Source organism: Haliaeetus leucocephalus, unplaced genomic scaffold, assembly GCF_000737465.1.
Source record: "Haliaeetus leucocephalus isolate CR32 unplaced genomic scaffold, Haliaeetus_leucocephalus-4.0 Scaffold536, whole genome shotgun sequence".
Lineage (NCBI taxonomy): Eukaryota > Metazoa > Chordata > Aves > Accipitriformes > Accipitridae > Haliaeetus > Haliaeetus leucocephalus.
In genome coordinates, this window is record NW_010972972.1 from 4,246,755 (window position 1) to 4,260,789 (window position 14,035).

Sequence of the window (14,035 nt, forward strand, 5' to 3'; positions counted from 1 at the left end):
TGGAAGGTGTCCCTGCCCATGGCAGGGGGGTTGGAACTAGATGATCTTTAAGGTCCCTTCCAACCCAAACCTTTCTGTGATTCTCTTTTATATGCCCTCTGCTCCTTTGCTTCCTACACTTACACTAGTTGACTTGCATAGAAATAGTTCCTCTCCCACCCTTTGCCCACTTGCTTTCTGCCCTTGAATTGAGAGACAAGGAATATCTGTCTGTCTCTTTTTTCCCCTCCTGAGTATTGAAAAGTGCCCTGTGTATTGCATGCATGCATAATAAACTAGTAGTGATGGATATGCAGTGTCTGTGGAAATGATTATTGCTAGATGGAGAATTTTTAAAGAGGAAAGTGTATGCATTATTCCAAATATATTTATGGAAGTCTGCAGCAATGCGTGTCTACTTTGCATTTGTACAATGTCACGGTTATCCACCAGTAAATTCATAATTGTGCTTTTTGCTGAAACTCCTTCACCCCCTTTTCCAGTTCCTGAATCGTAAAATCATGGAATGGTTTGGGTTGGAAGGGACCTTAAAGATCATCTAGTTCCAACCCCCTTGCCATGGACAGGGACACCTTCCACTAGACCAGGTTGCTCAAAGCCCCATCCAACCTGGCCTTGAACACTTCCAGGGATGGGGCAGCCACAACTCTGTGGGCAACCTGTTCCAGTGCCTCACCACCCTCACTGTAAAGAATTTCCTCCTATAGGGACTGCCTGCGGGAACTCACAGAGTTACTGAATGGCTGAGCAACCTGTGATGAAAAAGTGTTTTCCCACTTCAGGTGTATGTGGGACTGAAATAATCGACACTGGTACTGGTGGGTTTCTAGGGAACTTCTGTAATAATGCTTTACTTGGTCTTTCCTCACTGCAGGTTGCAATCAAACAGATGAATTTGCAGCAGCAGCCCAAAAAAGAACTGATTATTAATGAAATCCTTGTGATGAGGGAAAACAAAAACCCCAACATTGTCAACTACTTGGACAGGTATGTCATGATTTGAAGAGTTCACAAAAGGACTCTGGAAAACACTTCCTTGTCACTGTCTTAAGTGATCCTGGCACAGCTTAATGCAGGTGTAGGACAACCTTGTCTTGTTTAATGCATGTGGCAATGTTGGGGTGTGGGTGGCTTGGTGGTCTTTCTCCATATCCTAGGAGAAACAGGTGTCTCGGTATTAGTGGGGTATCTAGGCTCTCTTTAGAGATGCTGGCAGCAAAGGCAGTAGCAGTATGCTGTCAGGACTCTGTTTTACAGCTCTCTCCTTTTCCAAATTTGACACAACAAGCCATTTCCTTCCTGCTACTAGAGAAGAAATAGAAATAGTTTGAACTGTGTTATTTGTATTTGCTTTCCTCTTCCTCTTCTTTCCTCTTCCACTGAGCAATACTGGCATTCTGCTTGCGGAGGAGCAAACTCCTTCCAGGGTTAGATGGTAATCTTGTCTCTGTGGCTGTCCGCTGAGGTTTTCTGCACAGTAGCATAACAGTGATGGGGTGAATGACATGCAATGTATAACCAAGCAAGGCTCCTTTCTTGTGGGTGTGAAAAAGAGAGAAAAGGAGACCTGGTACAGACATAAGAACTCTTTGGAAGGCAGAGGGAACGGGGTTATTCCTTGCTCAGAGCTGGGCTTTTTGTGGCATGCTGTGGCACTCCTGCTCAGCTTTGGATATTTTATATCCATAGGGGACAGCTCCTCCTTGAATCCCTGCTTCTCCTTACTGCAAGAGCTGCACCTCATAGCTTATCTATGTACAGACCTGCTCTGCTTGTTCTTGAGCTGATGTCCCTTGGACCACAACAATAATAGAGCAGAAGCAAGCAGCGCAGTGGCTTCTGTGCTGAGTGTAAACTGTTTTTAAAATAAATATGTGGAGCTGTGAAAATTCTGGTCACTATAGCTCAAGGCAGTAAAATGCCCAAGTCCGCAAACAAACATGGCTGTGAGAGCTCTTCCCCACAGGATGTTAATGCTGTACGTAAGAGTTATAGTAGTAGTGCAGCGGTCATCAGCTCTTTGGAGGTTGACTGCCTTAGAGCAACTGGTAAATGTGCTTCTTTGGGGTAGGGAGCTACCTTTGAAAGTGTAAGAAATTCTTGCATCTCCCCTGTTTGAATTCCAGGAAACAGTCACAATCTGTCAGCATTGAAATCTGGGGTGTACTGAAAGCCCAACAGGCAAAAGCTTTGCATGGTGGCTTGAATTCACCATCAACATAACATATGTGCATTGTGTCAAGCCCGCATCGTTGACCTTATGTTAAAGATACAGCTAGTTCCAGTCGAGCTGCAGCAGGATTTTCAGTCTGCTGCACTCAACAACAGAATCTAGTGGTCCTGATGAATGACGGGTTTGGCTTATTGTAAAGAGTGCCAAGATAGGGTGAGCTGCAGGCTTTAATCCTGGCAGCTTTTTTTTTTTTTTGAAGGTGCAATGGAGGGATGTGACATAGAATGTCTTTTGGAAATCTGAGAGAGTATTTGCACACTTGTTTGCTCTGCATGTATATCAAAATCTTACCAGCTGTTTCTTTATCAGATTTCTTTAACAGGCTTTTAATGTCTTAGCCAAACAAAGTACTTGTATACTGCAACATCATTTGTGATGCTGAATTTATATGGTGCTGTGTCCTATGCACGGCTGTAAAGAGCTACTTTGTTGAGGTCTGTTTTGTTGAAGAAAGTCTGCTCCTGGAATTTTGTGGAATGGGTGTGGACCCAGGGAAGTGACGCTGGGCGGGTGCTCTCTTCTTAGAAAGAGCAGAAGGTTATCACCTGTGTAAAATGAAACAAGTGGTAAAGAAGACTTAAGAATTGAATCTGGGCTGAAACTCTTTCTTTCTCCTGGCTGATTAGAGGCTTTGTTTTGGCAAAACTGTTTGAGGCGCACGTTCTTCCCGTTAGAGAGAGCATCGCTGAGTACATGCACTTGCCTTGTCTAGCCAGTACATCCCAGCTGTAGGGTAGCTGCACGTCCTGCTCTCTTGTTCAAACTTCCAGCAACAAAAGCTGCTGCTTTTGTCCTCCACTTTCTCTCACTAATCTTTTTCAGAGGGATTAGCTTTTGTTTGAGTGCTGCAAATGGACAGAGCGGCAACTAGGATGAACATGGTGCTTCTTGTGGCTATTATGCCACTTCAGCTTTGCAACTGCGGGATCCTGTTGCTGGGGACCTGTGTCCCTCCTGCCTGGCCTAATGTGCCTGTTTGCTTCCTGAGTGCTGAATTAAGCTGATGTTTGAACGATGCATGCTGGCTTCTGCCTACTGCTGTTGCAGAACGAAATATGAGGAAGGATGTGCTTGCTACTGTGGGACCTGGTTTCTTTTTTGCGGTTCTGTGTTTGACAGCATCTCCCCTTCTGGGTCCCTAATGGGAGCTGCAAGATAATTATCAGTATAAACCAGCTCTCTCGCTTCTCTTTGCCTCAGCTCCTGCCCTTATGCAAGGGTTTCCTGTGCTTTATCCTCTCTTAACCTGCATGGCCTGCTTGCTTGTGGTTAAGAGATCTGGCTGGTTTACTGTCCCCCCTAAACATCACTGTGCAAATAGTGCATTTATGCTTCAGACAGCTTTGCTGCTGCAGTATAAGTGACCAGTGTTGCACGAAGGTGTGCTGTGACATTTAAGATAATGACATGGCCTAATTCAGCTGTACTTAAGAGCTGAATTTAGAAGCATCCGGCTCTGAAGACAGTGACCCTAGTTCTCCTGTGCAGACAAGCAGCCACTTGTGCTGAGTTACCTTCTGGAGGTGCCAGTTTCTTTCTACTGTGTGAAAGAGGCCCTTGCTGCCCTCTTCTAACCTCAGGCATCTAAACACAGGTATCAGATGCCCAGTGTTAGGCAAAGTAAACTCCCACCCTTTGGTTTCTTCTCTTTCTGAAGAACTCTCCGTATCCTAATAAACTCCACAAATCCTCACTTTAAGTGGTAACCACTGCTAACCCTCACCCCAACCCCAAACTCAGCTATGGCTGGAAAGTCAATGAATAAAGCTGAAGATGTACAACAGTCATGGTCCAAGAAAAGACTGATTTCTTTCCAGGCTAACTTCACGTTTGCATGTTGGAGGCATGTTACTGGTGCAGCAATCTGTAAGGAATGATTTTGCTCTTCTGGGCAAAATGAAATTTTATGAAGTTTATCAATAAAAAAGGACTATGACTGACTGGTGTGTGTTTGTGATAGGAAGGGCTTGGTGGACAGCTTCTTAAAGGTATCTAAGTGGAAGCTGAGGAACACCTTACAGGAGCAGGCATTACCTGCTCTTGCCAATGGATGAAGAGAAGGCTGTAGACCACCTCTTCCTTCCTCAAAGACTTTCATCAGCTTGTTTTTACTGCCAGCCTTGTTTTGGAAGGTGATTGTGGGTGACAAGGTGTGACACCATGCTATGCCTGACATCACATGGAGAGCAGCACGTAGGTGTATGGACTTCCTGGTGGTGTCTCCAGAACTGCTGAGAGTGGTTTTGAGTCAAGCCTACAGAAGGCAGCTCAGTGACTAAAACTGGCTTTTGCTGCAGCAAGAAAGTGAAAAGACCCCCAAGATGATACCACCCAGTCTTGTGAAATGACATTTGCTTGGGGGCAGCTAGTGGGGAGCCACCATTAATTCCACCTCCCTGTGTGTTATGTCAGATCTATCAATTATTGAGGTGCCTGGGTCTTGGCACATGCCTTTGGCTGCTCATGGCACAGCTTTGGTTCACAGCGTGGTTCTTGGCTTGCTCCATCCCTTTTGGCTGCGGAGAGATACCAGCTTGCTCCCAGCATGTGTAACCTGAGATTGTCACACAGGAGCGGTGGAGCTCATTCTGTACCCATCCTTACAGTCAAGTGGATTGGGGCTGCAGAGGGTGCTAGTGGCAATGAAGGGAAGCATTGTGATGTCCAGGGTGACACTGATTTTTTTGAGAGGGTGCTGATAAAATCTGGAGAGAGCCTGGCTTGGCAGAAGTGATGAAGAAGTAGCAACAGCATAGGGGGAGGAAAGAAGTGTGTGGATGGAGTGACTTTCAGAGCTAATTAGAAGGTAGCTGACCCACAGTGTTGGCAAGAGTGCTTCTGAAAGCAATTCTGCTGCTCCTCTCTCACTTTGGGGGGCTGCTGTGCAGGTGATACTGCTTTTGATGGAGTCTGTGCTGTGGGGGAAAAACTGCCAGTGCATCAGCTTCTGTTCCATAGTGGAGTTGGAGACCTGTCTGCTCCAGGAGCATAGCCCTGTGTCCTTGGGCTCTGTATCCTGAAAGAAATTCCGGACTCTGCCTCCCTGCATAGTCTTCAGCGTCACCAAACCAAGATATCATCTTTGTCTCCAATATTAAAAGCTCTCCATAACTGTAACACTTCTGTCACAAGGCTCAGGCTACAGTTCTTATTTTGGGGGAGTTTTTTCATCAGCTCAGGTGTTGGCAGTGTGTCCTTTTGGGGTCAAAGCGCACCTCCTGCCCACTGCTGTGATGTCTTACTCATCTCTGTCTACTTTTTGTGCCAAGTTGGGCTTAATAACTTCTTTCTCCTTCACTGTTGCTTTCTAATTAATTGTTCCCTAGAACCTGTCCTGCTTTTTGCCTTTGGCCCCTAGCAGATTCACTATTCACTCTTCAGTAGGGTCAGTGTGTCAGAGCAAAGCAAATGTCTGCTTGATGTACTCTAATGCCAGCAGAAGCTTTTAACTAGATTCTCTGCCCTTTCTCTTGACTCATCTGTCCCCTCACTTCACAAATGGGAGGATAGCCTGAGAAGGTGGGTTTTCAAGTTTTCAAGCTGATGATTCCTTCCTTCAGGAATGTGTCATCCTGATGTATCTGTCATGGAAGATTGTGCTGATGTTTTTCTAGACGGGCCCAAAAAGGCAGAAGTGGTTGGTCGTTTGGGTTGGTTTGGTTTTTTTTTTAAATGAGTTAATGCTGAAGTCTTCATACCAGGTCTTCTACTTTTAGACATGAGCGCACACACTCCCAGCAGAGAATTATATCCTAAATGGCTGAGAAAACTCACCCTCACCTCAGCTGTCTCCTCCCCATCTTCCTACAGGCCTTTTTGGACAAGACCTGCCATTTTGGGCTTTCATTTTTTAAGTCTTTAGAATTGCTATTGCAACCAGCAAGATGTTCTCATTTGCCCTTATGAATGGTTCTGAATTTTTCAGACAAAACCCCAAACTAGTTTGGCAGCATAAAAAAGATTGAGGTGATTTTCAAATGCATGATGCTTAAAAAAAAAGTCTTCTTTCTTTGTTGTTCATGGGCAACCATCCATTGTGTCACCCAGGATTGTCCCTGGGCCTAGGCAAAGTAGGAAGTTGCTTAGGACAGCAGGATGCCAGCAGTAACGAAGCAGCCCCCAGCTACTTCTGATGCAGGAGCCCTCAAAAGCCATGCTGTGTGCCAAGTGTCTGGACTGCACGCTTGGACCCCGTCCTTAACTAGTAGCTCTTCACCTTCTCTCCCAGCAGCAGGAGTTGTAAGGTTGGGTGTCTGTCTTAGTCTGGGCCCTTTCCATGGCAGAAAAATTCAGCCTTGCTTTTATGGCCAGGAAACTTGTAGCCTGCTCTCCCATTACCTCTCTTTGACTATCTGTGCTCACCCTTCTCTCTGCTCATTCAGGTTGTGATCAGATCCTCCCATGTACAGAAAGTACCACGAGTACCTGGTGCCCCAGTACTGTTAAATGCACTGCTCAAGCCTCATGGTTTCTCTGTACTTCTAAGACAGCCTTAAAACCTGGTGCCTTCTGGCTAGGTAAACAGTGGTGTGCTCACACCTGCCGATTTTAAAATCTGTTTTTGGCTCCTCAGTTACCTTGTAGGAGAAGAGCTCTGGGTGGTCATGGAGTACTTGGCAGGAGGCTCCCTAACAGATGTTGTGACAGAGACCTGCATGGACGAAGGACAAATCGCAGCTGTGTGCCGAGAGGTAAAGTGGCACTCGTGTTCAGAGGGAGCTGTGATTGGGAAGGGGGCACGGGCTTTCCATGACCTGTCACTGGCTCCAGAGGAATAGCTGTCTCCAGCTTCTGTAATGCAACAGTCGTTCTTTCAGAGGATGGTTTTCAGCTGGGAAGTTGCAGCATGCAATCCTAATGCAAGTCTAATATGTTTCACCCTAGAGGGAGGACTGGAGTGCAAAATGGGGTTAGAATCCCCTTGGTTATGCCTGTTCTCCAGGTCTTTTGGGACTAATTTGTCCTCTCAGGACCTGCTGATCCCAGTGGGATATCTCTCTGTAGCCCTGTACATACTGAATATATGAAAGACTCTAAGACACTAAGCCTTTGCTACTCAAAATGCATGTTGTTAGAGTCCATTAGTTGGCTAATTGTGACTGGTGAATAATTTCATGCACAGTAAGAATATCTCAATTATTTTTTTTTTCCCCCAGTGTCTCCAAGCTCTGGAATTTCTCCATTCAAACCAAGTTATTCACAGAGACATCAAGAGTGACAACATCCTGCTGGGAATGGATGGCTCTGTCAAACTAAGTATGCAGGGAACATTGCTAGTGATGACTTGAGTTATCAACGCAGGCCTGTTATCTGCTCTGGGCCGGGCCTATTGGGGAGATGGGTGTTTGAGAAGCTTGATGCTGTGGCGATGAAGAGGCTGTAGAAATGCTCCTATAGGTATTTTTGTGGCGTTGGTTGTAATGGAGATGGGCAAGCATGAATCCCTGTGAACTGATACGAGACTCAAAGTGAGGTTTGGGGTTTGTTTAGCTTTGAGCCATCTGTTTTTGTGGACTAAAATAGCAGTATTTTAACGCTACTCTAGTCCAGAAAGTGGGGTATGAAAGTGTAAGGCCAGAAGTCTTTATTTGTGAGCGATCTCTTCAGTCTGGAAAGTACTGCAGGTACTTGGGGGGCAGGGGGAGTGGAGGGAGAATTGAAAACTGTGTAACTAGAAAACATTTAATCTTACAACACCAACCCAGACTGGACTCTAAATGTTGTTTGCTTCTTGTGTTATCACTAGTAATGAAGACCTTGAGGCTGTTCTGCCCCTCGGGTGCTAAGGTAGCTGTTGTGCTTGTCATTGTCCATGCAGAGATAAGTCTGGGAACCAGTGCATAATTATCTTCCACCTATAGCTTTAACAGAATTGTGCTTCCTTTCTCTCCCTCACCATTCTGTTGGCTAGCACCCAACAGGCATAAATAAATCTATTTTTGTCTGCAGTGACAGCAGATATGACTCAAAATTCACACAGTGCAGATATGCTGAGTAAGAAGGTAGGGTTTTTGTGCACATAATTGCTTTTTAGACTAAAGCTGTACTTTGGTACAATCAGATGGTACAGTGCTAGCGATGAATAGCTGATCAGGGCCAAAGTGCTCTGTTCTTATGGAATAACTTCTTTGAGCACAGTATGTAGGTACTGGACTGTAGTTTAAAGTTAGAAAAGTCCCTGTGGATATGATGCAGTAACCTTCTGGACCTGAGCTGCTTATTGGCTCTACTGGAAATTTGCTCTGTTTATGAACCATATGTACCTTTCCTGGTTGTTACCCTTGATGAAAACTCAGCTAGGGATCAGTTTAATTTTCATCATTCTGCCTAAAATTAGACCTGTGGTGCCATAGGGGGTCAGGATGGGCAGTGCGTCTTGCTGTGTTGATTCTGCTGGGCTCGCAAGAACAGAATTAGTTTTCTTTTGGTAAGTCAAATACAAATAAGACACAGGGCCCAGCAATCTTTGTGTGAAGGCTCGCCATCTTTCTGCCTATTTGAAGAAAATAATCAGTATAAACTTAGGTACATTAAACTTATTCTGAATACTGTTTGCTCTGTAAAGCAAATCCTGTTTGAGGGATGGTATATCTACTGGGGAAGTAATATCTCTGGGACTGAAAATACCACCAGACAATACAGTATGTGGTCTGGGGGGGGTATCTAGATCAGACTGTGCATTAATTTCCATTTTCACATACCCAGGAACAGTCTTTAGACCATATATTACATAGTGTATTACAGCTGCATAATGCTGCAAACACAGTGAAGTGTCTCAACTTCCATATATGGTTATTTACTAATCCCCATCGTTCACATAGACAAGTCAGCAGCTCTGTAATCCTTGTGGCCTCAGTGAGTCAGATTTAGAAACTTACCTCTCAACACCGTCTTCTATATTAGCCACAAAACCACCCCTCCTTTCACAGTTGCAGCAGCAACACACCAGACACTGCAGCAGAGTAACGTAATGTGTACTACAGTTCTGGCATCAGTAAGCGTTGTTTTTGGAGAAACTTGCTGATTTCTATGTTTGTTTCCTCCCCCCCCTCTTTAATTTCCCAGCTGACTTCGGCTTCTGTGCCCAGATCACTCCTGAGCAGAGCAAACGCAGCACCATGGTGGGGACCCCGTACTGGATGGCACCTGAAGTGGTGACGCGGAAAGCATATGGGCCCAAAGTGGATATCTGGTCGCTGGGAATAATGGCCATCGAGATGATCGAAGGAGAGCCCCCCTACCTCAATGAGAACCCCTTGAGAGTAAGCAAGGACCTTGTGCCCTCAGGTCTTCACTAAACCTGCTGGTGAAAGTAGGCTCTAAAGGAGGCAGGTGAATCCCCCAGTGCGGTTTCACCACCTGCAGCCCTGTATCTCCTTAGATGTTGTAGTGAGAAGATTAAGCTAGTTTTAGTTAAAAGCCACAGTTTGCTCTGGGTAGGAGAGGTGGGGGTTCTTCCTGTTCAGACCCTCTGGTCAGCTCTGATGAGTTAGATCATGCACACTCGTAATTTCCCACTTTCTGGAGATGCCAATATAGGCAGAAAGAGTACCTGATGGTACCAAAGCGGCTGACTTCTTGAATCCTTGTGCCCTGTGAGTGGGGAAGAGTTCTCCTTGTGTTCAAAAATATGTCATGTTACCATTCTATGAACGGAGCTTTGTGCTACTGGCAGATTGTTCCTCCTTACATGCTCCAAATAAAGCTACAAGCTTAATAAGCCTTTTAGACAGGGCTTAAGCCTCCAGATGTCTTTCCCTTGTTTAGTTTTTAATGAAAGAGGAGATGCTGTCAGTTTGTAGGGACATAACTGCTCTTAATATAAGCCAGGTTTATGGCTTCTCCCTCAGCTGCACAGGATAAGGTGATCTAGAAAAACTTGGTTTAACTTTTTTTTTTTCTCCATCTCTTGCACTGGAAGTGATTTTTGGGAGAGAAGACCAGCAGCAAAACAGAGTGAAAAGAAAAGAAACCGGGTGTTTGAGTTAAACAAGGGTGGCTAAGTGACGATACTTTGGCCTCATTTAACTCAACTTGTGCCAATTCCCAGGCTATCAGACTGCTCCCAAGGGATGTGCTGAGTGATGTGCTCAAAGGGCCTGCATATTAACAAGTCTCTGACAGATTTCCATTTCCTTTGAAAATCCATCCAGGAAGTTTCTTGCATGAAATCCTGAAATGGATGAATTCTGAGTCCCTTGATTCTCGGAGTGGGGGGGGTGGGTGGTGGTGCATGTGAATGCTTCCTCCCCAAGCAGTAGCAAAACTGCTTCTTTCTACAGGATGTTAAAAACTGCTTGAGGGTCTGCTGGACATCTTTTGTAAGGAGCCAACTGTACCTTTATAGTATTGACTTTTTAGGCCTTGTGCACTCGGGCAAAGTACCGACAGAACAAAATCGTCTATTTATTCAGGGGTACCTTCCCATGAGTATATAGTTATTGCAGGAGTTTAGCACTGGTAGAGTCATGCCAGTTAACTTCCCTATGTAAACACGGTCTGGAATGTTGTTTTTGTCCTCCTAATCCCTTGAGAGGGCTGCAGGATCCAAACCCAGATTACGAGGGTAAAACAATAAAGGATTGGATCCCATCCACATAAAAATAGGGCTGGCAGCTATTCTGTTTGCTGAAACTCAAGCATTGATTGGTCACCCTGATAAAGTGTGGGGTTTTTTTTCTCCCCATTGAACTGTGGGGAGGGAGAGGAGAAATGGGTGTCTCTGTAATCCAGAGATGGAATCTAACCTTCATAACATCCTGCTTTTTGGTGCTTGTTTTTACTTTAGGCCCTGTATCTCATTGCTACTAATGGGACTCCAGAACTGCAAAATCCAGAAAAGCTTTCGCCCATATTCCGAGACTTCTTAAATCGCTGTCTTGAAATGGACGTGGAAAAGAGAGGTTCTGCGAAAGAGCTGCTACAGGTAGGTGATGGGGAACAGGGCTGAATCAGTGTAGTCATGCAATCCTGAGTGAGACCAGGCTTATGGCAAGATCTTGTTTCAGATGTTAAATACTGCATCAGCTGAAGGCATAAGCACAGCTAAGGTAACCTGCCAGAAAAAAAAACAAAACAACCCCAAAACCTAAATCTATAATAAAGTGTTAACAGACTGCTCCTTTTTTATGCTGTACTTGCTACTAGCAGCAGCTGTGCAGCAAGTTCTGTAACCAACCTCAAATAATAGCTGTTCCCCAGGCCTGCCAAATGCTGAGCTCCTTAATTCCTCTGCTTTCTTCACATAGCTGGCTGTGACATCTGTATGTGTTGTTATGGTCTTGCCGTGCTTGTTCCGATTTGGACAGCAGGAGGGCTTCAAGCCATCGGATGTTCTGGCTGTCTCCCTTCTGGTGGAAGGATCACAAAGCTCTTTGGAATATGCATGGCTTGCATTAAGTGGAGCAGTTTGGCGTTACCACATTTTGCCAGATACTACTCCTTACAGAGGTGTTGGAACAAAACTTGTGAGATATCTTAATCATAGAATGGTTTGGGTTGGAGGGGACCTTAAAGATCATCTAGTTCCAACCCCCCTGCCATGGGCAGGGACACCTTCCGCTAGACCGGTTGCTCAAAGCCCTGTCCAACCTGGCCTTGAACACCTCCAGGGATGAGGCATCCACAGCCTCCCTGGGCAACCTGTTCCAGTGTCTCAGCACCCTATCATCAGTTATTTCACTGAAAACCTGGTGTCTTAGTCTAAACTCCTGGTGAAAGGGGAGGGCCAAGCTGCCAGGCTTTTTACCAACATGAGTGAGAGGAGTGGTTTGTGTGTTCTTTCTGTCAAATTTGCCATGGGGGTGGAAAATGTAGCTCTTTGTAAAATAAATCTGTGATCAGGGGCACTCAGACCTCAACCGCGAGACAGTTCCCTTTTATGTTTTCCTTTCTTTCTGCTAGTTTGTCTAGTGGATTCAGTTTTGGATGTCTTGCTGCCTTCTGAGACTGTAGTGAAGCATTAATCACTAGCAGAATGGCAGTAGTTGAAAGATCACTTCTTCTCCTGGACTTTCCAGCCCCAAAATATCAGAGACCAGTAATGTTCTGTTCCTTGGAGCAGGAAAACATTTTGACTGTAAAAACTGCCTGGTTTTAACTACCTTTTAGCCTCTGATTTTGTTTTTTATTTTTTTTCCATCTCTGAAGCATGTTGCCTTGGGTGATTGATCTGTTCTGATTCTCAGAAGTTCTGTGGGATACAGTTGCTTTTTGTTTTCAGAACAGCTTGTGGACTTGCCCTACATGTCTTCACTCTCACCTGAGTGCTGTTTTGATAATCAATGTTGTTTTACTTAACAGAGCACCTTGTATAGGAGACTGAATGGGTCTATGTTGCAAGCTCTGTGCTGCTCTTCTAAATTCCAGCTGCTTTGCAGATTTCTAATATCCATAGAAGGCCAAGGCGATGCTTTCACCAGACCTGTGATAACAGGGAAGAGAGAAATGAGCAGTGATTCCTTCAGGAAGCCCTGTGCCTTGTGTTTGAACCACACAGGTTGTTTTTAGTAGACCTTTCTTCCACACAGCATTTCACTATAGATTTTGCAAGACTTTATAATTCCCCAGGGCAATGTGCTGAGTTTTGCTTAGTCTTGAACATGTACAAACATTGGGGAACTTAGCATGTGTTGGGTGCAACTCTGTTCACTTCAGGCAAGCCCCAAAAGTTTGTGGTGGTAACAGACCTTTTGGTTTCACCTGTTCAGAGATTCAGGTAGGTTATTAGACTTCATCTGGGTCTAGGTGCCAATATTTTGAGTAGTCACCAGACTTCTGTGGCATGTTCTGAAAAATTTAACCCTTTTTCTTTTTTCTTATTCCTAGCACCAGTTCCTGAAAATTGCAAAGCCTCTATCTAGTCTCACTCCTCTGATTATTGCAGCTAAAGAGGCAGCCAAGAACAACCATTAAAATGGTGGAGTCAACACAGTCATCATGTCAAGACCTTTAGATTTTCATTTCACAGACTGAATTACTTGTCCCTCTCCCCTTCTGCTCCTTCCTCACAGGGGTGTTCTTAAAACTTTGATCTGCCCTGAAGGGTGGCAGAGGTATTGTTCACTGAATGTGGAAGGGCATGCAACAGGGACATTGCTGATCTTACATAGCGAACTGTCTTTCCACCCTCTTGATGGGGGTGAGAGGGGAAGAGTATTTTGTATGGTTAAGAAGATCTTTCTGAGAACGTCTGAACCTGACCTACACGTAGCAAAGCCAGTTTGTTTTCATATTTCTTAACTGTGTTTATTTTTTAAAATAATGTGGAGCCTTAGACCATGTTTATCTTAATAAATTAATTCTTTTGCTGGCTGGACTTTTCCTGCTTTTGGCAAGCTGCTATTACACCACTGAGGCTGCTCTGTGCTTTGGATGACTTGAGGAGGGAAGGAAGCAGGCAGCAGAAATGTGAACAGCTGTAACAACTGAAAGGGGAACAAGGGCATGAATATGCACCCCTCCTACAGCACTGTTGGATGCTTCGAGGGAGCATGGAGAAGGCCTCTGTGTGCTTCCTGCAGCCGTTGGAGGACTTAATTAATGGATGATCTTTTTGCCAAATTGTGTGAATTGGGAGCCCCCCTCCTCCTTTAGTTTCAACTCAACTAGTTAAACAAATCTCAAACATTTCTGATGTCTAGAAGGTAAATCACAGGAAAAATTGACAGAGAGCTCTTTTAGGGTTATTTTGTCAGCGCTGTGAAACTTCTTGGAGACCCTTGCCCTGTATGATAAAGCAAACAGAGCAATTACTGTTATAAAGATAAGATGTGCCTGCAAAATGATGTTGAAAACTCTTGT

At 44.8% G+C, this 14,035-nt stretch overlaps 1 protein-coding gene across 1 annotated transcript in view; it reads left to right on the forward strand.

Annotated features, from left to right (window-relative positions):
* The window catches only part of PAK1 (p21 protein (Cdc42/Rac)-activated kinase 1), a 36,035-nt gene extending 22,593 nt beyond the window's left edge, over window positions 1-13,442 (forward strand). The window contains 6 exon segments of the mRNA XM_010576602.1: window positions 875-987; window positions 6,807-6,924; window positions 7,390-7,489; window positions 9,299-9,495; window positions 11,022-11,159; window positions 13,061-13,442. Coding sequence (XP_010574904.1) covers window positions 875-987; window positions 6,807-6,924; window positions 7,390-7,489; window positions 9,299-9,495; window positions 11,022-11,159; window positions 13,061-13,147 — 753 coding nt within the window. The 3' untranslated portion in view covers window positions 13,148-13,442.
* Window positions 13,443-14,035: the final 593 nt, after the last annotated feature.